The 24374-nt window shown below is 35.4% G+C and overlaps 5 protein-coding genes across 6 annotated transcripts; all 5 read right to left on the bottom strand.

Moving 5' to 3' along the window:
• Window positions 1-479: 479 nt before the first annotated feature.
• On the bottom strand, window positions 480-3175 carry LOC17882873 (heavy metal-associated isoprenylated plant protein 33). 2 transcript variants are annotated; one of them, XM_006287274.2, is made up of 4 exons: window positions 3028-3175; window positions 2688-2805; window positions 2504-2579; window positions 480-2401 (listed from the first exon to the last, which is right to left on the bottom strand). In XM_006287274.2, exons 2-4 carry the CDS (start codon window positions 2715-2717, stop codon window positions 726-728), a joined length of 1782 nt encoding a protein of 593 aa, XP_006287336.1. In that variant the 5' UTR covers window positions 2718-2805; window positions 3028-3175; the 3' UTR covers window positions 480-725. The 2 variants fall into 2 exon arrangements, with proteins under 2 accessions (XP_006287336.1, XP_006287337.1); XM_006287275.2 differs by lacking the exon at window positions 3028-3175 and adding an exon at window positions 2896-3021.
• A 6430-nt stretch (window positions 3176-9605) lies between these two features.
• On the bottom strand, window positions 9606-12038 carry LOC17884560 (probable E3 ubiquitin-protein ligase LUL3). The gene is made up of 3 exons (XM_006287884.2): window positions 11402-12038; window positions 10205-10703; window positions 9606-9973 (listed from the first exon to the last, which is right to left on the bottom strand). The coding sequence occupies exons 1-3, from the start codon at window positions 11917-11919 to the stop codon at window positions 9851-9853; spliced, it is 1140 nt and encodes a 379-aa protein (XP_006287946.1). The 5' UTR covers window positions 11920-12038; the 3' UTR covers window positions 9606-9850.
• Window positions 12039-12448: 410 nt separating this feature from the next.
• Window positions 12449-14915, bottom strand: LOC17882491 (TVP38/TMEM64 family membrane protein slr0305). Its single transcript, XM_006286473.2, has 9 exons — window positions 14510-14915; window positions 14114-14175; window positions 13803-13857; window positions 13563-13661; window positions 13381-13467; window positions 13178-13294; window positions 12991-13083; window positions 12890-12920; window positions 12449-12783 (listed from the first exon to the last, which is right to left on the bottom strand). Exons 1-9 carry the CDS (start codon window positions 14603-14605, stop codon window positions 12575-12577), a joined length of 849 nt encoding a protein of 282 aa, XP_006286535.1. The 5' UTR covers window positions 14606-14915; the 3' UTR covers window positions 12449-12574.
• A 585-nt stretch (window positions 14916-15500) lies between these two features.
• LOC17882197 lies at window positions 15501-17643 on the bottom strand. Its single transcript, XM_023780865.1, has one exon. The coding sequence runs from the start codon at window positions 17335-17337 to the stop codon at window positions 15661-15663; it is 1677 nt and encodes a 558-aa protein (XP_023636633.1). The 5' UTR covers window positions 17338-17643; the 3' UTR covers window positions 15501-15660.
• Window positions 17644-18375: 732 nt separating this feature from the next.
• LOC17883761 (UPF0613 protein PB24D3.06c) lies at window positions 18376-21031 on the bottom strand. The gene is made up of 9 exons (XM_006286793.2): window positions 20672-21031; window positions 20074-20150; window positions 19851-19956; window positions 19652-19744; window positions 19493-19558; window positions 19253-19398; window positions 19057-19165; window positions 18860-18924; window positions 18376-18663 (listed from the first exon to the last, which is right to left on the bottom strand). The coding sequence occupies exons 1-9, from the start codon at window positions 20951-20953 to the stop codon at window positions 18516-18518; spliced, it is 1092 nt and encodes a 363-aa protein (XP_006286855.1). The 5' UTR covers window positions 20954-21031; the 3' UTR covers window positions 18376-18515.
• Window positions 21032-24374: the final 3343 nt, after the last annotated feature.

Raw genomic sequence — 24374 nt, 5'->3', positions numbered from 1 at the left:
CTTTTTTCCTTTTTAGAAATCTATTCAAACCTAATAATAAAAGTGACAAAAAAATAATTAAAGCCAAAACCCAATTGGACAAAATGATCTAAAATCGTAGTGGGTGGGACACAAGTCCAATTCCATTATTATCATTTTTTTGCTCTGTTTTTTTTTAAAAGGAAGTAAAACAATTAATTAATAGTTTTATTATATTTTATTTATTGATTCAAAAGCGTCAGTATCACACTAATCGCAGTCAGATTTTATTTTCTGAAGGGTTTAGGTATCTATATTCTGTAGTATATACAAAACTTGTTCATTGCAATTGCGCATATTCTTCATAATAATATAATAAAAGAAAAAAACAAAACAAATATAGTCACAGAACTTTGAATAAAATAAGATCATTCCATTATGGCTTTATTTTAATTTTATCTTTCTATAAACAACATATGAACACTAGGATCTCATTAAGAAAGTATAAGAACCCAGAGAAAAAAAAAAGTTCAAGTACTGAATATAAAATATTCGTTTGATTTTATATTATGATTCTATAATATTACTTAAGAACTATCACAAATTAAGAAAATCCTAATATAACTTAGGATCGATCCGTTGGAGGAAAAAAAAAGAAGGATTTTAAGAACCCCTCCAATAATTATGAGAAAGAAAAAAAAAAAACCATTTCCATGTATAATCACAGACCGGACACAAACTATGGAAAGTTTTGTTGTTGTTGTTGTTCACATAATATTGCAGCTTGATGTGTTCTCATCACTGAAGTAATCAGAATACTGGTCACCGTTGTGAGGCGGATACGGATACGGGTACGGGTATGGATGTTGCTGGTGCGGTTGAGGTGGCATATAGTTGACAGCTGGCGGTGGTCGAGCGTACATCATCGGCTGGAACCGCTCATTCCCCATGGCTCGTTGCTGGTTCATAACCGCAGCCAAGTATTGTTGTTGTTGCTGCTGTTGCTGTTGTTGTAAGTAGGGATTTCCCGGCATTGAGTCTTGACCGCCTCCTCCGCCGCCGCCAGGGGCTTGGCCTTGGAAATATCCTGGTGGTGGTGCTCCTGCCGATGGGCCGCCGCCTCCGCCTGGACCCATTGCGGGTAATCCTTGAACTGCCTGCATGTTATTACCCATTGGACCCGGACCAGGTCCACCGCCCATCTGTGGAAGACTACCCATTGGACCACCCATTGGCATACTCATGGTTGGAGGTCCTCCACCACCGCCACCGCCTCCCATTGGACGGAAACCCGGCGGGAGTCCTCCATTCATGGGTCCTCCTCCTCCGCCGCCTCCTCCACCGCCCTTTTTACCGCCGTTAGGGCCGCCATTCATCTGGCCTCCACCGCCTCCTTTGTTACCGTTTGGAGGGCCGCCACCTCCGACCATTTTCCCATCTAAGGGATGACCACCGCCGCCGCCTTTGCCACCGTTCTTTCCTCCGCTTTGGTTTTGAATCCCCATATTACCACCACCACCGCCGCCTCCTCCACCGGGACCGCCCTTCTTACCTCCATTCCCTCCAGCACCGCCGCCCATTTGAACAGGAAAAGGCATACCTTTGCCCTCAATTTTACCACCGGCGGGTCCAGGACCACCACCGCCACCGTTTTTATGAGCGTTTAACATCTGTTGAGCGTTAGGCATCATCATGTTAGGCATCATGTTATTAGGCATCATCATGTTACCACCAGCACCACCACCACCCATCATAGGCTTCATCTTGTTAGGCGGAGGTGGGTGGTCGTCAAACTCATCATCCTCCAAATCATCATCAAACTCGTCGTCATCCTCATCAAACTCATCATCGAATTCGTCACTGAAATCATCCTCGTCGTCATCATCATCAGGAACGTTGAACTTCACAGCCTTCTGATTAGGATTAACAGGCATCTGAGGATTCTTGTTCATAGGAACAGAGCCAGGCCCCGGACCTGGACCACCCTTTAACTGAGGAGGAAGCTTCAGATCTTGAAACCCTTTCATCTGCTGAAGTTGTTGTAGCTGCTGAAGCTGCTGCGGGTTCAACTGCTGCATCTGTTGCGGAGTTAACTGCGGAAGAACCATCTTCGGTGGTCCACCGCCGCCTCCTCCACCTCCTCCTCCTCCACCGCCACCTCCGCCACCCCCAGGACCGTTCTTTTGGCCTTTGTTATTATTTCCACCGGCGGGGTTACCACCACCACCACCACCGCCTTTGCCGCCGTGATCAATCTGCATGGCTTTGAACTGATTAGCCAAGTTGGGTTGGTTCTGGTTGTTGTTACTACTTCCCTTGGGAGCTCCCCAGATTTCGGCATGTTTACCAGACTTCAAGAGCTTCTTGATTAGAACAGCTGGGTCTACGTTTCCAGATACAGTCACTTTTCCTTGCTCTGCGTCTATCTTTGTCGTGAAAACACCTAAGATCAAAGACTTTGGAGTGTTAAGTCAAATCTTGATGACATAATAAGATTTGGTTTTAATTAAAAAGTCAAAATTTTGTTTTTTTTTTGTTCTCTTACCTTCAATTTTCTGCAAGATTTTCTTCACTTTCTGCTTACAACCATCACAGTGAATGTTCACTTTGAGAACACAAGTCTACACAACAAAAACACCAAAACAACAAGAAAAAAAAACAGAGTTAATTCTTATGTTACTGTAATAACATTAAAACAAAAAAACGGGAAAAAATAGTAATGAGCAAACCTGGATCTTCATGAACTCTTCTTTACTCATCTTTTCCTGTAGCTAGTAACGAAATTCAAATCTATATAACTATTGCAACTAGATCTGAGACAAATCCTCTGTTTCTTGAACGTTTAATCTGCAAACAAGAAAAACGTTACTTAAAAGGAATAAGATTTAGAAGACAGAAGTAAACATCACGGTGCAAACATACAAACACATGTTATACATTATCTGAGAGGGAAACAAATATGCTTTGAGAGAGAGAGAAAAAGAAGTCTCCTTTCTTATTGGGTATTCGCCATGGAAAGACAAATATGCAGAGAGAAGAAGATTTCAGAGAAAAAACAGAGAGACTTACTTGAATGAAGCAAAGAAGAAGAAGGAAGAAAGTTTCAGACTTTACAGTAAGTTTGGTGAACATTAACTTCTCTACTTCATCTATTTCAGAATGAGAGGGAGAGAGAGAGAGAGAGAGAGAGAGAGAGAGAGAGAGAGAGGATGATGCAAAGTTGCTACTTCGTTATCTTTTTTAAGATGGCCTTTTAATTTATTAGGAGAAATGAAGTGAGTGCAGTACTCTTATTTTGGGTTTTATATATTTAATAAAACATTTTTTTTCTCTGTGGGTTTCATTATTGTAATTTAATGGTTAAAGATGTGAAAAGTAATTGTCAAACTAGATTAGGAGTATGTGTCCATAAAAGAAACTAGTTTAGGAGTTATCAATAGTATCTCAAACCATTTAATTTCGTATATGGTATATAGAGTCAAAACTTCTTTAATTTCAGAAACTTAAAAACAGGATCTTATGATTTTATAAGTTGGTCCGTTGTTAGATTTGAATACGTTCTCATGAAAAGTATATAACAATAATACAACTTCAGTGTGAGAAATAAACTATTACGTACAAAGGAAACGTTGGAACTGGGGGCTATGTGAATATTCATAACATCCCCCTATAGTATATAAGAATGTGCTATTTAATTTAATTGTTAATTTGTTACTTTTATTAGAATATTATTAGCTCGGCTTGTGAGGTGGTGGCTTGGCTTGGCCTCAACTTTAATAAATTATTGTTTTTATGGGGAATTCATTAAACTAAAGTATTTTAGATAGTGTCTTAATCACGACAATAAGCCGGTTAATTTGACGTTACTATAGTGATGAAAAACGTGAAGTTGTTCTCTCTTTTATTCTTTCCGTATAAACCGGTCCTAGGAATTTTGCTACATTAAATTTAGGAATGATCTTTTCATTCTTTCTTTACAGCAATATATTAATTTTAAAATTTTAAATATTTTTTCAAACAGTAATTAGATCTCTAATTTTATTATTACTATTTACAGCTAAGATTACTTAAAATGATTTAGAAATCCAAAATAAAAAGACGATATTTATATGCACGATGAGCTTATAGATATGCGCTGATAGATTGTACAACGCGTCCGTTTTAATGTTATATCGGTATGAAAACAAACAAAATTGAGAAAAAACAAGAATTTTTTTTTAATCTTTCGATTTATCTAATCATCTCATATAACGTAAATCCTAAAAAGTTTTAGTACGACGATCTAATTATTGATATTTCATATAACGTAAATCCTAAAAAGTTTCAGTACGATCTAATTATTGGCATTTCAGATATTTTTAAAAAGTAACAAGATAAAAATTAAAGTGAGTTGGATCAACTACGGACGGATATGCGCCGATGTTTTATGTCAACGTATCCGTTTCAATGTCATTTCAACGTGAAACAAACAAAATTGAGAAAAAAACAAGAAAAATATTTTTAATCTTTCTAATTTTATAATCAACTTATATAACGTAAATCCTAAAAAGTTTTAATATGATCTAATTATTGATATTTCAGATATTTTTAAAAAGTAACAAAATAAAAATTAAAGTGAGTTGGATCAACTACGGATATGCTCCGATGTTTTATGTCAACGTGTCCGTTTTAATGTTATTTCGGCGTGAAACAAACAAAATTGAGATAAAACAAATTTTTTTATTTAATCTTTCTAATTTTATAATCAAATCATATTGCATAAATCCTTAAAAAAATTAGTATGATCTGATTACTGATATTTATATATATGGTTTTAAAATGTACACCTAATATGTATGATAACAATTTAACTATGTTTTTTTTTTTTGGTAAAAAAGAAAGCAGAGTGGGTGTTGAATTGGATCACCCACGGTCCACAATCTGGCCGGTTTAAAGATGTGTTATATTGATATTTATAAAATCATATTTACAAAATAAAATGTCGAAAAAATAAGGCTCAGATGAAAACATGGAGGTGTCTAAACTCTAAAGAGTAGAGAGAAAATAAAATAAAAACAACATAAAGAAGTCTTATTTTTCTGGTTTGATTTAGATATATATATATATGACTGTAAACCCCAATCATGATTAATTTCACTCTACGATTCAAAGAAACTATTTGACCATATGGATTCACATACTCTTGAATAATTTGTCGCAATAATTATTATGATATCGCGCATGGCTCGTTTCTTCAATCATTAACAAAACTATACTCGATTTATGTATTTATTTCGTTTTCATATATACAAAAAAATCATCACGGATCGATCAGGTTTGGTAATAATAATAGTAAGTAGCCAAAAACCACAACACCCATAATTGGAGGCCACTCTAATGCTTATCCTATCCAGGTACTGTTTTTTTTTTTTTTTTTTTTTTTAATAATCTATTTTACAACTAATAATTCGCGAACTAAAAACATTTGTAATGATAAAAAAAAAAAAAAATCTATCCACCTGCCTAATATTTTTTATAACTTTAAACGAATTTTGTAATGATGTAAAACTCACATGTAATTGTAACTGTATTCAGCAGTGAACAATCCATGTTTCTTAAACCTTTTTTTTTGTCGACATTTTCTTCAATAATTTAGTAAAAAGTTAAAACTTACTTGAAACAGTGGGACCAATTATATGAAAAAATGACAAAATTGGTTAAAGAAAGAGACAATTTAAGAGAAATTTAGGCATAAGAATAAAGTGTTTTAATTGATTACTTTTTTGTCTTGATGGGAAAAAGACATTTACCTTAAAGAATTACTTCAAATTGCTAACTATTATATGTTGTTAGAAACTAATAATAACTAAACAGAGAGAAAAAAAAAAGTGGGGTTGTGTAAATGATGAAAGCCTCACTCACACACCCTTGCGAGTAAACATAATCACGTTTTCGGCCGAATCAGTTTCTCTTAATTTTTCTCTTAATTAAGCTATCTAAGTTTTAGACACTTTTGTTCTACGCATATAAGTATCATGATTGCACTTTGTCTCAAAAGCCTAAATTATATGTAAACATGGCATGAAACACTCTCCCCTTATTTTAGTTTTCCTTTTTGGCTTTTAAATTATAATAATACTATATATTTATACACTTTTGGGGATTCTTTTTAAAGATTTAACTGTTAAGACGAAAAAAATTAATTCACTGTCAATTAGTAAAGAGAATTAATAAAACAACAAAAAACAAAATAGTAAAGAGAAACAAAAGTTACATATTACATGCATACACACAAATATACAAATTTCCATGAGATTTTTATTGTTTTGTTTTCCAATTAATATCAAATGTCGAAAACTCGAAATGCCGACAAATATCAAAGATGAGCATGTTCTTTGGTCATAATATTTTTGGGCAAATCCACCACGGATTCATTGTTTAGGCCAAATCCCAAACAACCACCAATTAAGTGGTTCATGCACAACGAAGCTGTTCGTAGCAAAAAATCGAAACATTGAACATGTGTGTGAACTTACATCCTAACCCAACTCTAGCTACCACTTTCCTACCAATGCATGGGTTCATTCTAACTTTTCTTTTTATCATACTTTCTTATTGCATATTATAGCGACAAATTAATGTACATTGTGTCGTTTGGGTCGTAGACAAATGGTAAATCCAACAAAATTTATTTTGCAGTATCTTTTAAACAAGACTTAAACTTTTAAAAACTTTTTTTTTTGTTCAGTCTGAGTGTATATATATATAAGTACTTTTCTTTTCTTATTGGAATATTTTTTCGTAAGTATTATGGTCAAAGGAAAAGAAGTAACAACACTTCCGTACGTACATAATAACATCTCAAATCCCAATTAGAGTGCAAACTATACATAAGATGTTAATTACATATATAGTAGTAGTTGTTAACATGCAATTAATATGAGAATAGTACCATTAGCTTTAAAAAAATAAAATGCATTGTACATGGAATTGATCATAAACCCGAATTTCGTAGTTAGGTTGTTCACGCTTTTTTTAATTATATCCGATGATTTACTTACACGTAAACTATAGTTTTTATGGAATGTAGAGAGTATAATATATGTTTATACATAGAGAAGTTCTAAAAATGAAATTAAAACTAAAACAACGGACGAGGTACAAAACATGTTATGTCCCAATACTATTAGGGAATATTAAAGCAAACAACAATTAATAAATAAATAAAAAAAGAAGAAGTGAAAAAACTATACTCGTAAAAAAAACATCTAGTGGGATATTATTGTCATGGCCATATGAATGAGAGTAATCTGTAGTTCTGTACCATATAATTGGATAGGACAAAAAAAGGTAACGTTAGCTCGTAAAAAAATCTATTGTATGATATAGGCCAAGTCTTTTACAACGAAAGGACATTGTACCATTTTTGACATTTATGATACAATTTTACGATGGCTGTGGGAGAATTATTTCGTTCCACATTATTGAATTTTTTTTGGTAATTTTTTTTTTTATTAGCTTTGAATTCAACTCTTCTTATGGGAAACGAAAGAAAGACTTTGATAAAGAGAAAAATCTCAAAGACTTTTAAATTAAAATGATTAAATAAAAAACAACACTTATCAGCAAATTAACCATTAAACATTTGAAAACAAAATTTTGGGTATTATTGGGATAAAAACTTGTAGGTAAATGTAATTTGCCAAAAATGATAGAGTTGAGTCACATGAGTCTCCAATGTTCACATGGGGTCATCTTCTTCTTATTGACAAAATGACATTAATTGGTGTTTTTGTCTCTATTCTCTTCTCTCTTGTTACCATCTTTTCCTTATAGAGATTCGTTTTTTTTCTTTCTCTTTCTCTTTTCTTTAAAACGAATCTTATCACAAATACGTCTCCTACTTGAGTCGTTATATTTTAGTATGCAAAATGTTAACACGTATGAACTGATGGCGGAAATGATAAGAGTGAATTATATATATGGTTGAGAGATTGACAGTGTGAACTAGCTGATGACGCAATATGATAATATCTTTGACGGGTGCGTAGTGCGTACGTACAAGGTTCGTATTAGGCTATAGTTTTACTATTCCATGTAGCAATCCATGTTATTCCATAGGGTTCTTCAGAGGCCAGAGCTACACTAAACTAGCGAACCTAAGACTTCAACATTGCAACACCTATAACCCTGGCGCATCAGTCTTACATCAACAGTTCTATAATCTCCTCTAGCCACCAGAACTAGAACTTCTACTAAGCCATCGTGTGACAACACCGCAAACATCTATGTGCCTCTCACGTTGAATCCCTAACACGTATCCTAAAGTAAGCAACTCCCTCTCTATATAACAAATAACATAAAACCTTAGATATATATGTAATATAACTATCTATTGAATCTAAAACTTTAGTTTAGCTTGAAGTCATGACAGTATATCTTGTGTGCTGAGCTGTTATCAATTCTGTTCCAGTAATATATCTTTCAGACACTTTAGTTCTTGAATCATAGTAATCTTCATTATTTGAGTTTTATCTCAGCCAATAATTACACTTTCAAAACTAATCTCGCTTGGACAAAATCATTCATTTTCTTTCCTATGGGATAGTTAATGGAATATTACAATTGTGGAGTTAGTTGAAACTTAAACATCTTGATGAACTATATTTACTGTAAAGTCAAATCTGAGAAAAAGAAGAAGAAGGTCTACAAATAGAATATAGGAAATTGAAAAAAAAACAAATGTTGATAAATGAGAGATTCGTCAAGGAACTTTGATTAAACATCATGGTATGACTAGTAAACATTGTCATAGGCCGAAAAGGAAACAAATCACTTCAAATCCTATATATAGTCCAAAACAAGACAGATACAATTCTCACATAGACCCAGGGCTTTTCAATTTTTCATTCTTCAAACTTCAACTTTCTATGTTTGCATTTTTATTTTTACAGTACGTTATGTTTTTATTTTATGAAAACATACAGTAGCTCTCTCATTCATGTATGTATTTTTACACTTTATTGATAAGAAAACTATCAAAGACACATCATGTCTATAGATCTGATACCACCTGGAATCAATATGAATGTATACCTTGTGAAGAGGGTCGCTTCACTACTCTCATCAAATGGAGACTTTTTTTTTTTTTAATATGATTCACTATCTTCCTCAATTCAAAAGTTTGAACATTCTGTCAAAAAGAATGAACTCACACTTCACTTTTCTAACTTTTTCTTTCTCAGGCTTAACTTCAATAGGAAACATTCTCCATCTCCCAACCCAGCTTTTTCCTTTTCTTTTTAGCCTTTTTTATAGACAAAAGAGCAAAAGGGAGAGGAAAAACAAAAAAGATAACTTCTTTGAAATGTTGCTCTTCATCAACTTCAGTTCCATCTCTCTTTATTATCTTTTGAATTTCTGTAATTATCAAGGTCCCCATTTTTTTGTCTTCTACACAAAACTTTTACTTTCTAGAGAAGAAAGAGATAAAAGAAATCCAAATAAGGGACATATAGAGGTATCCAAAACTCTTGCTGAACTTTTCCAAACATAGAAATGGTTTCTAGAGAGTGTGACTCTATACCTTACTGTAAACAACATATGGTTGCCAAGTTCTATCCGAGAGATAAGCAAACAAAGAAATATTCAATAACACGTCAAAGAGATTAATGAGTGTTTCAAGCAGAGAGACACAGCGAGAAATTCTTTAGAATCATTAGAGATATATTACATTACTGATGTTTTTGTTTTTTTGTTCTTCCACATTTCCGAAACTAAGACCAACAGATATATACAGAGTATGAAATGATGTTTGTATAAGAAAACAGGGCATTAGAACTTGCTTCAAGGGTTTAGGGAAAAAGAGAAGAAACCAAACTTGGTGTTTACGTGAAGGGAGCAAACCTCTTTTTCAGTGTTGTCCACCATCACTACTTTGCACCTTCATCTTTACAAGTTGTTCGATAGGTTCTCGACAAATGGGACATTTGTTTGACTGAAACGTGAGTTCTTTTGCGCAGTCACTGCATAAACACTGCAAGAAGGAACACCACATAATTTAGTCTTGATAACTATTCAACCAAAAAATTATGTTCTTGTAAGAAATTTGGTGTAGATTAGCTATCGAGTTTAGAGTCAAATATGAAGTAAGTCTAAAATGACAGAAATTGCATGTTCATGTTGGAAACTACGGTTAATAAGTGTACCGACTAAATGCAAAACTTGTGTTTAGGTGAAATCAAAGAAAATAGGTAAAAGCTTTTACCAAATGTCTACAAGGCATGACGGCTGTGTCCTTAGGTTCAGTCAAGCATATGACACATTCTTTGCCACCGGCATCCTCTAAGCCTGACTCACCATTATCTTGTATGACCGAGTTATCAATTCCATACAACTCTTGTAGTTCATATCGTTCTCCTTCAACCCATAGGATCTGTTTCATGACTTTCACTTTAAACGTTTTATCGTTAGTCTTCTCCAAACTGGCTAGTGTGATTTGCTTATGCGCGAAAATTTCCTCTGAAACCGAGCTTGGTGGGGTTACTGCCTCGGCTGATATAACAAGTGGGTACACCCCTTCTGGTGTTGGTTTCGATAGATCATCCAGTGAAAAGAATCCCAAATCAGTTCCTGTCCCTGAAGGTTGTAGAAACTTCTGCCCAGTACCTTTCTCGAAAGGGACTTTGGTTTGTGGATAAGCTTCAGGTAAATGTGGAACGATTGTGCAGTCAGATTCCTCCTTTGCAAAAAATATGATTGTAAAACTGAAAATGAGACAAGTAACATAATCAGACTCACTGTTGGTTAATCTTAGTAATAATGTTCATAAACAAAACATACAAAAGTAACTTCAAAAGTTTTAGGATTTTTGTTTTCAGGATTCGCAATCAGAAGGTCCGTTTGAGTTTTGATCACTCGAAGTCTAAGGTCAAAGCCTTAAAGCTCGGTAGGCAACACAGAGAGAGTAATAAGATTGATTCAGTAGCTAACTAGAAAATTTCAAGTAAAAGGAAAAGTCTTAACCAAATCACAAACCCATCAGCCAGAGTCATGTCTTGTCCATAAGCCAGAATCATGTAAAGTTTTAGCCTTTTATAATCAAAAATTGTGGCTCCACATAATTTAGATCTTCCTTTCCAAAATCCTCTCTACCCTAATTAGCCAATCATGTCCCAATCCTGGTTATAATATAACTAAACTTGGATCAATTGAACCAAATTGATCCAAATGAAGAAAAACAAACCCCTAAATTCCAGTAACTAAAAGCAAGCAAAGGTTTTGACTTTTGAGTCAGATCATGTAAAGTTTAAACCTTTTTGATCCAAATATGAGATTCAGTATAACTTAGAAGTGCCATCTACCCTAATCAGCCAATCTCATCCCAATTCCGATTCTAAAGTCCGATTGACCGAACCTTAATATGACCCTGTAAATCCTAAAATCAAGAGTTTTTTTTTTATACCTGCCATCGAAAATGGCATCGAAGACGAAGGAAACAAGATGATGACCAGGGTTAAGATCGTCTGGTTCGAGCTTCACCGTAGCTTTATTAACATTGACAGCATTCCTCACCTTCTTCGCGCTCTGATGCTCCACATAAGGCTGCACAATTTGAACCGTAGGCGGTTGCGGAATGTAGTGTCTCCTCCCAAAATTATTCCAACCATTTTGATGATAACCGGCGAAATAAGGAGGAGCTTGTTGCGGGTAATACTGGTTTTGATGATAGTTATGACCGTACGCTCCGTAATTAATCTGCGGCGGGGGAGGTGGAGGTGGAGGAGGCGGAGGCGGAGGAGTTGAAACGAGGTTGTTCTGAGTGTAGCTGTAGTTGTACTCGTTTTGAGGCGGCGGTTGCGAGGGAGGATCGGGGTAATAGTACGGCGGACGATGAGGAGGAGGGGGAGGAGGAGGAGGAGGATTGTGGTGGAGACGGTGGTGGTTGTTGTCACGTCGACGGTTGCTAAAGGAGATCCCCATGGACAAGACTCTGAATTCAGATAGCCAGAGATTTGTAAGAGAAGAAGTCAGATCAAAGATTTTTATATGTTACTTAGAACATTGTATTACCAAAAAATAAAAGAAGAACATAGCTTTTTTTTTTTTTTTGGACCAAAAAAGAACATAGCTTTTAAACTCTTTTACTCACACAGTTAAACTTACCGCCGGATTTACTGCCAATTTTTGTGTTATAAAGTCAATGCGTGCGGTGCGTGTAAATTGTAACCTTTCTTCAAGTTCTTCCCGAAGGGACTTGACCGAAAGAGACATGACTCTTTCTTCTTCCTCTTAAAAATTATAATAAATACATAAATAATGTGTTGATTAGTAAAATATCAACTCTATTGTTGACTATGTTAACTTTGAATATTATGTTACTGAATTATATATTTTAGATATTATTGGAGAAGTTAGAACAATACAAAACTAAAGAAAACTACATCCCCAAACTCGTTTCATTTATTTTTGTTCATCTAATATTTTAAATTCCTGTGAACTAATTTACATGTCAAAAGAAAAAACAAATTTTGTTCTGAAAATAATTTTATATCTATGTTATTATACAAATCAAGAAAAAACTATGCTTTGTAAGGTTGAAGATATAGATTATTATTATACAAAGTATTCAGTAGCTTTACTTAAGGACTATGGTTTTCTCTTGGTCCTGAGGTTGTTGAGCATCTATCTTTATTAAGAGAGGCTCGTTTAGATCCGTCGTAGCATCTTCAGAAACGGTCAGCTCAGGTGAGGCTGCAACCGCTTCGTTCATGTCTCCTCCGTGCTCTGCTAATGCTTTTCTTAGAGCGTCCTTAGCCACCTTCGTAACACAGACCATTAATATCACTGCAAATAAAAGAAGAAACGAGAGACATTAGTGATTCTGTGCATTAGCTGTTTGTTAAAGATTCTTATTATGGTGAAAATGAATTCTAGGAATCGTCGAACTAACCTGATATTACAAGGCTCGAGATCAAGATCGCCTGCAAATCGCAGAACACAGGTCAGAAAGAGATTGAAACAAGAAGTTGAGAATATATGTGCAAATCTTACCCAGCGACTTAGCGAGAACTCCCTCCACTTGTGAGTCACATCAGAAAGGTCTTTAAGAGTTGTTCCGACATACACTAGCGCAAGCGTTATTGGCTGCAAATTAATAATGTGTCAAGATGTATTCTTTTGATCTTACAATCAAAAACATTTTACAGTGGTGGTAGAGAGGTGGAGTAGATTAGATTACCATCATCCCTAACCAAGAAGAAAGCAAGTATGGGCCTAGCCGAATTGGAGTTACAGATAAGAGGTAGTTCAACATGCTGAAGGGGAGGAGAGGAGCAAGCCGTAGCAGCAAGCATATCTACATTCAGTTTTGCATATTCATTAGTAAGAAAAGAGTGACAGCACAACAACAAAATTCACTCTTCGTAGGTTTAAGGTGCAAACCTTGAAACCAGATTTCTGAATCGCGAGTGCCACCGATTGAAACTGAGGATAATCCTTCAATTTTGCAACTACAAAAGGTTTTCCAATCTGCATAAGTGCATTTACAATGTAAGTTCCAAACAAAATAAAGATAGCGTCTGTCTGCATATCTTCTAACTACATAAGATCATTGAGACGCTTACTGTACGGCCTAGAAGAAATGCTGCTCCTGAGCCAAGTGTAGCACCGACTGAGTCCGCCACAAAACCAATTGGCAGCCCAAAAAGGTAGCCACCACCGATCTGAATAGCACAAAATTCAACCAAATATGATATCTCACATTTACAGAACAAACCTGTGACTCTCAAAGAAGATAAACTCTCAAAGTGGATAGAAGCCATAATATATCACACACAAAAGAAAAAGAATCATAATGTATATACCGTGAGAACCGAGGCAGGAACAGCCAAAACTGTTAGAGGAATGTATGCAACAGCTCTGCAAATATTACAAAAGAAAGACAAGTTCAGTACCGAGGTAAACAACCTGCTCAAAAAGGCCTCCTAACTCTTATGTCCCTAAATTTCTAGAAGTTTTAAGTGCATAGACTTGTTAAAATCTATGGATAAACAACATTAGTTATGAAACAGTTGTAAAGCTACAGCCATTACTGTTGCTGTATCTCATTGCTACAATTTCACGCAAGAATCAAGTAAGCTTCGTATCCCAAGAAACAAGAAGAAGAGTCACTTACAGGACAAAAGGTCCCCAAGGCCCTAGATCTTGTTCAACCCATAACAAAAAATCCTTCAAAAGCTGAAAAAAGTACCAAAAGGAATAGTAAGTTTCAAACCATAAAACCTACAATACTCCAAAATGAGAGGAATTCAAAAAGGAAAGATACTATCTAGACAAAATCTATAAGCTTTACTCGCACATTTGCTTTTGCTAATCAATTCAATTCAGCCACGCATACACACATATCATACTGCAAAGCTCAATCCTTTCATTGCTACGAAACCTCAAACGAGACAATTCAAGGCGACATTTTAACCAGGAATCCAAAGAAAAGATTGAGAATTTCACAGAGAGCATCCAATACCAACAAAACCCCATATCAGGAAAACCCCTAATTTGGACAACCACGGACCTTCTCAACGGGGAGAAAATAGCAAGCTAAGACAATTGCAGCTACAAGGATAAGGAGAACCGAAATCCGAAGCGCAGATCCCCACGTTAACGCCATTAACGGCGACCTTACGACGCTGAAATCGCCTCCGGCGACTATTACACGGCGATGCCGGATCTATTGGTTGTTTTTGTTTGACAAAGCGAGCTAATTGAGAATTGCGACAAAAGCGAAGAATTTTTCCGACAAAAGTAAAAACAGCAACGCGAATCGTGACGATGTAGAATAAACTTTTGGTGCTGCTTGCCTTTGAGATGATCTAATCTCTGAAACGGAAAAGGACAAAGGAAATGTTTTTTGGGGAAGGTTTCGTTTTCGTGATGAGGATGGATTCAATTCAATTGTAATTGATTTGGTTTGGAGAGTTCCATGTTTAGCGTGAGACAAGAGCATTATCAGAACTGTGTGTGGACTGGTTACATTAAACCGCGTGGCGCGTACCGACTTATTCGATTTCGATAATATCTGTGTTTTTTATTATTATTATTGTGTTATTTAAAAACTAAATAGGATTAAAATAAGAAAAAAAATAAGTTTATTCTCTTGTAACCTAAAAGTTTTTTATTTCTAGATTTTTAAAAAGAATGAAACAAATATAATTATCCCCATATGTTTAAATTAGTGACCGCGTTTAGGCAGTGTGGTTTGGTCGTTTTGGATTATATATATAAAATAGATGACATTTAACCCAAAAAAAAATATATGTTTGACCTTCATAATGAAGAAAAACAATGACATTAAGTGGCACGAAGCCACGAGATGTTATATTTCATGATTCATCCATTTAAAAATTCCAAAATTACTTCATCAATAAGATTACAAATGTGATGGTCTATCATTTCTTTATATAATTCGTATAAAATATGATAAATAGACACATTAACATCATTATGTGATTAGAAAAATTTATACCAATGACGAACTCTATTCAAAGAAAAATTCAATGATCAAGTAAAAAAAAATTGGTGTGTAAACGGATTATTTTTGTATTTCGGCTTTGACTAACATACCAAATGTATTTATACAACATAATCAAGAAAGTCTAGAGAAGAGAAATAAAAGAATCTCCTAGGCTCCTAAAACTTAAAACAGCTCTCTCTACTCTACTCTTTTTATCTTACACAAACTGCATTTAGCAAGACATGAACAAGCATGAGATCCACAAAGTACTGATGCCCAATCTCGCCATCTCTCCACCGCATCTTTGCTGGAGCTCTCCCGTAGTGAACCCCATCGTTACACCGGTTATCAAAGTGCCACGGATAAGTCATATCCAAGTTATCAATCACACCCGAGACTAATCCTAGTTCCTTCATTTTCTCCAAAAACACACCATTGTACACTTCAATCTTGCTCGGGTTAAACGCAAGCAACCTCGCGTAACCGCCTGTGGCAATAGTGTTCCTAAAAATCACTTCAGGCGGGCGGAATCCGCGAGCTTTCACCGAGTCGAAAACGCTTCTCCAAAAGGCAGCCGCGGTTTCTGCTCCTTTTGTGAACGCTCTAAGGTTAGACCAGTGAACGCCGTCGTGTAGACCCGAGTTAACGATCATTAAGTCTCGTACACCGGTCTCTTCTACGAAGTAGCTTTTAAGCAATTCTCTAAAGGCCTCATCTTTAAGTGAATCAAGACCTTGATAGTTTTGAGTCTCGTTCCAGTGTCCATTGAAGATACTCGTGATCCTCACTGTTTCGGACGAGTTCTTCGGATTCGAGAACTTCAAATCAAACCTCCTCGGCACAGCCCTAATCTCCGGATGACCCAAAACAAAATTCAACAAGTTTCTAATCGAATCAACATGGTTGGAATCTCCCCAGAAGAAGATCCATTTGTTCTTCAAACAATCCCAAGCTGATTCGCCTGAGAAGAGCTTAAACGAGCAATGGCTGGAGTAAACCCAACCATTGCTCTCTAAGTCAGCTAAAGCTCCACCACACCATGGTCTCCGGCAAGGGAAATTAGCCGGTAAGCAACGGTACCGTCCGTCGTTGCTGATTTCGCATTCCTCGTTCTTACCAAGCCTAACCCACCGACCAGACCAAACGTCTCTGCCGAAATCAGACCGAACACATCTTCGAAGCTCCGGCAAAACAACGTCAGGTTTCTTGATAAACCGTAATCTGAAACTACGTAGCTTTCTATCGAAAGCGAAACGCGCGGGGCTTAGTTTAAGACCTTGAAAGTGACGAAAGAGCAAAACAACGGTGAGATTGTAATCTCCGGCGAAATCAGGATGAACCTGAAGAGATAAAGAGTAAGTTCCGTTTCCTAAATCTTTCACCGGTGGTCTCGATTTCCAGTTTTCGCCGGAGAGATCAGTCTCGAAGTAATCTCCACTGATACAAACTCGTTTCCCATAAACGTCTAAAGACTGAAATCTGAAATCGTGAATCTTACCAGCCGTTAACTCAACTAAATCCATCCCGTCGATTCCCGGAACTTGAATCTCGACAGTTTCTGCTTCTCTGCACTTCTCTCCTCCCGGAGCCAACCAGTTTCTGAGAAAATTCGCCGTGAAGTTCTGCTCTTGCTCGACGGAGATCCAGGAAAGCTTCACCCGGGTCGGATCCAGAACAAGAGGATGAGGTTTTGGTTTCAGTGAAGCAGGAGAAGTGAGTCGCATGGAGTAAGAGTTGAATCTCCACGATTCGATGAAGCTTTTGAGTGTACAACCGTCAATGCTCCATACGACAACCATTATGAAGAAGACGAGTGATGTTAGAGCGCCTAAGCTCCATTGATGAAGATGACTCAGCGCCGGAGACGGAATCACTACTTTCTCTGGCATCGGAAGAAGATGACGACAATAGGAAAGAAATCAAATTTGACGACACAGCGAATTCCAAGGTTGGATACTCTCGAGTAATTGTTTTCTCAGTTTCGATATTTCTCGAGAAAAGAAGAAAAAAAAAAAAACATTAGAAGTCCACAAAAAGTAATTAATTACTGTAGGTGAGAATTTAGGGATTGGTCGGCATGAAAGAACTCTATGGAGTTGCGGAAGAGACAAATTTTATGTACAGACGATTATACCCCGTGTCGTAGCTCCGAACCGGTGTGTGATTGATCGCGCCAACTAAGGAAGCGTGTGTTTAGTAGTCGCGTCGGCGTGACGTTTGGGAGCATTGCGGACACTATCTGGTTAAATCTTTAATCGGCCGTGTAGTGTACGGTGAGATTTTAGAGACAATATGTTGGCGTCACGTGTCTTGTTTGTTTGGTCATTGTCGGACCGCCGCTCACTATTTTTTTTTTTGCCGAAAATAAAAGTTAATTTAGAGAAATTTAGATTTGAGATTATAAACTTTCTAAATTAAAAATTCACAGTTTAGTTTTGTTGGGCTGCCATAATGCTTCTCTGAAGAAATTCTTTTCTTTTAACTGAAAATTTGTTGCTAAAAGTGAACCATCTTATTCCTGTTTATCGTCTTAATCCTTTTTATCGTCTTAATCTTTTTTTAGACTTGAAAAATCAACCTTTATGTTTTTGCTAAACAAAGAATCTACATATTTATCTTAGTTTGGGAATATTGGTATAAATATTTAGCAAAAAAAGGAAATAAATATATATTGGTATAAGTTTGACATTTATATCTATAAGAATGGAAATTTCTGATATTATCCTATCCTTTAACAAGTGAAATTCGGTGATAGTTTCTTGGGATATGTTGTGTTTCTGTCATCTACCTTATACTTTTGATTGCTTACTGATTCAGATTTTTTCATGTTCAAGCTGAATTTGTGGACTCAGCAACACAAGGCATATTGAAGAACGAAGATTATATAACAAGTAAACAATTTTGGTTCACGACAAAACAAAGCAAAAAACAAAAAAGAAATCGAGGATTATATAACAGAATGAAAAGTAAAATTTACTTTTTATGGAGAAATGATTATTAATCAGCCAGGAAGTCAATATTCAGATTTGAATTTTAAGTTTCATCCACATAAATCCAAAACTCAGATTTAGCTCCAAGGATCATCCCAACCACTGGGTCCTTCTCTTTTAACAAAACCAATAATGGCTTGAACAGCTTCATGAGTTCTATTGGAGAGAGAATGATTCCCATGCTCTATCTCCACTTTCTCTGCCCCACCCATTGCTTTACTTAATCTGTAAATCACACAGATATTATCATTCATCTATGATTGGTTTGTTCATGTGCAATCATTTCCATATCATTTTCATCCAAAGTTTCCATCAATAGTTCTCCTATTTTCGCTTAGATTCCTAACAGATGAACACAAAGACAACATCCTTGTATCATCAGTTCTAGATTCTTATTGTTACTTTAGTTGAATGGCCTCACCTATTAACCAATGCCTTTTTGTCGACATAATCTGGTACATACTCATCACCCATGGAGAAAATCACCTGCGTAGATACAGGACATTAGATGATATAATAAGCTTATCAGTGCCCAATTTACCACCACAAGTAACAGTTCTGTTAATCGGGACTGGAAATGCTTGAGATGGTTGTTTTTTGGTTGCGGTTTTGTTTTACCTGACAAGGTGTGTTAGCCATATGCCCAAGTCTAGTTTTCAACTGATCATCACTAAGGTCAGAACTAAACATATCGTCATCCCCCATGTAAGCGCAGAGGGAGTGATATCTGCAGGACGCGCAAAGGATAATTTTTTTGTATCTAGACATGTTTAAAACACATTTCTTCCATGTTCAAAGACATATAGAGGTTTACCTGTACGCAGAGATTGGAGCACAAGGATCAGCTTCTCTAGGCATTAGCTCCTCTCCTCGACCTTCTTTTATCATGTTTGCAGCCAAGTCTATCATAGTTGGTGTTTCAGGAAGCGTTGCTTTATACTCTCTATCGCTTACTGGTGCCTACATAGAAATATTGCAATTGGCAATATGAACTAAAGTCAAACATATGATACAGCACACAACACAAGACCCAACTTCAAGGCCTAACTAACACCTGCAAAATTGCAGCTCGGACAGCTCGGGAGCATGCAGCATTTGTTCCCATATAGTACACAATATCCTGTTTCACAGTGCGAGAAGAAAGAGTTTCTGTCATAAATTTTCTTACAGTACAGAACCATGAGGAAAACTGTTTGGGAGCATAACCAATCACCTGGCAGCCAGTGCTATGACCGAGCAGAACAACACCCTCGGAGTTCTCTTTGTTGATGAGATAATTTATTAGCTGGTCGATCTCTTGAGCATCCTTCATCAAAAGGGACAAGGATGTACTGTTAACTAAATTGCTGAATGGAGAAATTCTTGGCTTTTCCCCAGAGTCTAACAATATCACAAGGCAAGAAAATATTTACTTGTTTCAAGCTGGAAGTGCCAAATCCAGAATATGAAGACGACATCAATAGTTGAACGAGTGACCACTTTTCTTTATCCAAAGCAATTGCAAGAGGTTCCAAGTAACTGAAACGGCCAATTTGTGAATGTTCTATCAATTAATATACATGAAAAAAATGAGATTGGATAGGCAATTCATGCCAAAGGATAAAAATTTATATCAAAAAAGGAGAAGCCACATACTCAGTAGCTAAAAGTCCATCGGTTAATCCACCGATAAATATCACTTGTTGCTTATACTCTCCCGTCTTAAAAGCCACCTAGAGATACACGTGAAACAGACAAGCAAGCTGTTGTTACTACCAGAATTCTCATCAGCAAAATCTCAAGTAACATCCATTCTGAGTTTTCGGAAAGGAACGATCATTGTAATTTGTAAACTTTGATCACTGCTGCTATAACTAGTCAGCTCAAATGATGTAAAACATGAAACCAAGGTCTCTCACATGGCTTGGATCATCTAGTATCTCATTGATTTTCCTTAATTATTCAATAAACAAACCTCAAGCAACATGATCATTAAACAAGGTACCAATTTGGGACATGAAAAAAAAAAGTCAAAGTGAGGAAAACAAGCGTGTGATGAACACAATCGTTTGCCAAAAACTGTCTTGAAACAAACACAACAATGTATAAATTAATGAGAAATCTAGAACAAGCTACTTAAGTTTAAGTAAACCATGAGCTACGAATGTATTATAAAATATCAAAGTTTCCCCTTTTTGCTTTGATGGAACTCAAAAGCAACACAATTTAAACAAATTGAAATGAAGAAGAGAACCTGAATGGATTTGGGACCGTATTTAAACAGAACCCCACGAAATTGATTTTTCCCTTTGATTGGACCACCGTAATCTCCGCTTCCGCTTCCACCTCCAGCCATCGAAGAGCTTTTGGATAGCTTCGCGGTGCCGGATTTGTCACCACGGCCGCGAACGATTCCGGAGAACCAGGACGTGGTCGTGGAGGGTGAAGAAACTGTCGCCGTAGAAGACGATGATCCCGATGTCGAAGCCGCCGCGGTAGCAGCAGCGGCGGAGGAAGAGGTAAGCGAGAGAGACATTTTTGACTGTGTGTGGCGGTTTCAGATTTCGTTCTTGAGACCAAAAAAAAATGAAATGAAGCTTTTAGAGACTGAAGTGCACGCGCCGTCATGCGCGTGGTCAGAGAAAGTCGTTGGTAAACATGTAACGTCTAAACATTTAATTAGTCTACTTACTATCATCAATTAGACAATTACGATGGCTCATAATGATAATTATAATATTATGTTGTGAGATGATGATGTATGTGTATGAATTTTTGATAATAATTTTTTATTTGACATTTCAATTTTTTTTTTTTTTTTAACTTACAATAAGGCCTGATAATGAAAAAAAAGGGCCTGAGAATCTGAGATGAAAACTATTTTGGTATCCAATTTTCAATGTATAATTTCTTTGTAAAGCCCAATAAGATAAACAAACTAGGCCCATCTATTGACATATATTGTTACCTCGTAAGCCATATAAACTAGTGTGTGTGACTTGTATAAAATACAAAGCCTAATCCATCCGACAAAACAAAATGTATGATTCAGAGTTCACTAGTATGGTTTCTGAGAAAACAGAAATTTCCCATATCACGCCAAGTCGCCAACAATTTTCCCATACGTACTAGTGAACTAACTATTAATTTTTCTCTTCTTCTTCTTTAGTTTTGTTTAATCTTTTAGTTATTGGCACTTGGCAGTTTGGCACATAATTTTCTTATTATTGTGAGTAGTTAAAAGATTTTGACATACAATGATAATATATTTATCAGCGGTATTGTAGTAAGCAATAAAAAAAAAAAATGTATCAGCGGTATTGTAGTTGTTAATCATGAAACTTGAATATTTCTATGGTAAGTATGATTAGAAGAAGAAAACAACACACACAAGTATAAAAACTCTGATCCATGTTTGGTTGTATATTTCAAGAAAAGGACCAAAGCTAATGAACTCCTTTTGATAATGATATTGGAAATATATTCATAGAAACACGAATCGGAGTGAAGATAAATGCTACGTGCGTCCGAATCTAACTATGTTACGTATATAATGTAATTCTTTCTAATTTATATGAACGTCCATTATCGAATACTCTATCAAATCCAAACATAATGGGTGTAATTTTATCTTTATTTTACAAAAGTTGGTGATTCCAAAAGCAACCGTGTTGTGGTCGAGTAATCATTTGCAAATGACTACACATGTAGAAATTAAAATTATCTTTCTTTAATTTTATGGTCCAAAATACATATTACCATCTTCGTACGTATGCATGCATTTGTTTTTAGTACCACTACCACTAAATATATGTATTAACTAAAATGGGAGACTGGATTATTATTCTACTACCTATCTTTATCTAGTTTACATTCGTGCGGCGGAGGAACAACACTTGCAAGTTCTATCCAACAACTATACATGGCTTATCGACGGAGATTATGGATATCGCTATAAGCTTATGGTAAGTTCTTCATTGACGAAAATATTGATTGGCTATAAATTCAAATGATTTTTTTTTACATTTTTCACAATCTTAACCACTGATAAAAAACATTTCAAACCATTTTACTGTAAGTAACTAAATATAATTACAAATGTATAAGAGCCCTAGGCTCCTAGTTGAGCTTCCTAAAGGAATATCTTTGTTCATTCTCTTCTCAATCTGTTTATTACTTAATTTGTCTGCTTGTATATGTATTTATTCTTATGCCTCATAGGCCCAAATGGATTCCAAAAAAATTGTTATAAAATATGAGAAACCCTATCTCCACTTTGGACCATGATAACATTTTTAATTTTCAAAGGGGCACTCTAATCTAATAATTTTAATCAATATTTTGTTTTTTTCTATAAAATTTTGATAACTGTAAATATTACTACTGTTGAAGCGAATAAAACCTCGAATTTTTTTATTTTTTAAAAGAATAAAGGGTCGTGGTAAAGTCCTCGGCATTGGCCCCTTACCTAAGAAGTAAGAAGAAGAAGAAGAAACACTTAAAAGAATAGGGGAAAAAGAAAATTCCGAGAGAATAAATAGCTATCAATGTCAAATCTATGTTTCTTTTTAACGAGTGTACGGACACCTTTTCTTACCCAAAAATATAAGTTCGAATAACCTAATTAACATGTGTAAGCTTTAAGTCAAAAAATCTGGTCAATACTGAATTATGAGTGAAGAAGATGGTTGTTCAGTTGTTCTATTTACGATTGAAATGTTTAGTTAATACTACAAAGACATAACTTATAAACTGCTTTAGTTATTTTCTATACGTTTCGTCGAGTAATATTACTACCAAAAGGTTCTCTCTTTAGCTACTTATTTCAATGGCCATAATGACTTTTGATGATCCACCGTCTTGTTATATCAATCGATGTTAATAGTGATTAATTAAGCATCGAACAAACTTTTTTTTTTTTTGTCTTCACAAAGAAAAGCAAATTCCATTGCTCGTAGCTTTGTTGAAAATTAATAGATACTTTAAAATTGTTGTCACCTCGTGATTGCTACGTTTTTTATATGATGGATGATTAAACATAGACCCTTATTAACGAAATATTTAGTGTATGTAGGAATCCATTAGAGCCATTTCTTTTAGCTAAAGTTGACTATACCCATTTTGTATTTTTGGATACTTTAATCTGCAACTACACCATCATAATTATTGTTATTAATAGTTTAATATTATACCATTAGGCTATAAACTACCATAAATAAAATCAATATTTATCATATTAAAGTATATTATATAATTGCTTCATGAAAGCTATATAATATTACCCTCCATAAACAGCCCCACTTCTGTTTGGAGTTATATATATTTGTGTCACTTAGTTTTTTGTTTTTGTTTTCTTGTCAACCGGTAGACATTTTATTAAAATTCTATTTCAACATTACGTCAACCCCTACTTCGACCATGCATGTCATTTCTAGAATTAACACTATGCATATATATATTTGCATATATATAATTCCATTGTGCAAAATAAGATATAATGTATATTGAGTATATATATGTATAGAATTGGTACATAAATATTCAATACAAGATATATTATGCATGCATGAGTTGTAGATTATAATTTTTATATATCACCATTATTTTCTTGGTAAACTATGCAACAAGTTAATTAGTATAACTTTTCATTGAGTTTTTACATTCTTTCAGGCAGTATTTTTTGAGAAAAATATGATTATTTTATCTAATCTTTTTCCGATGCATTACTAAACATTTTTCATTGTAATATTTGCACAACAACCATCAATATTATATATTAACTTTGTTATATTCTCTTATAGTGGTGACCCACGTGAGGGACTTCTTCGATCGGAAAAAAAAAAGATAGAAAAAAACTCGACGTGGTCAATGGCCAATCAAATCTCAAAGTCTGACCTTAGAGGCTTTTGGTTGGTCCTTGAGGCCATAAAAATGGAATATTTTTTCTTATGATATAC

The sequence above is a fragment of the Capsella rubella genome, unplaced genomic scaffold (genome assembly GCF_000375325.1).
Source record: "Capsella rubella cultivar Monte Gargano unplaced genomic scaffold, Caprub1_0 scaffold_6, whole genome shotgun sequence".
Taxonomy (NCBI): Eukaryota; Viridiplantae; Streptophyta; class Magnoliopsida; order Brassicales; family Brassicaceae; genus Capsella; species Capsella rubella.
The sequence above is the reverse complement of the archived record's forward strand: the minus strand, read 5'-3'. Positions and strand labels throughout refer to the sequence as shown.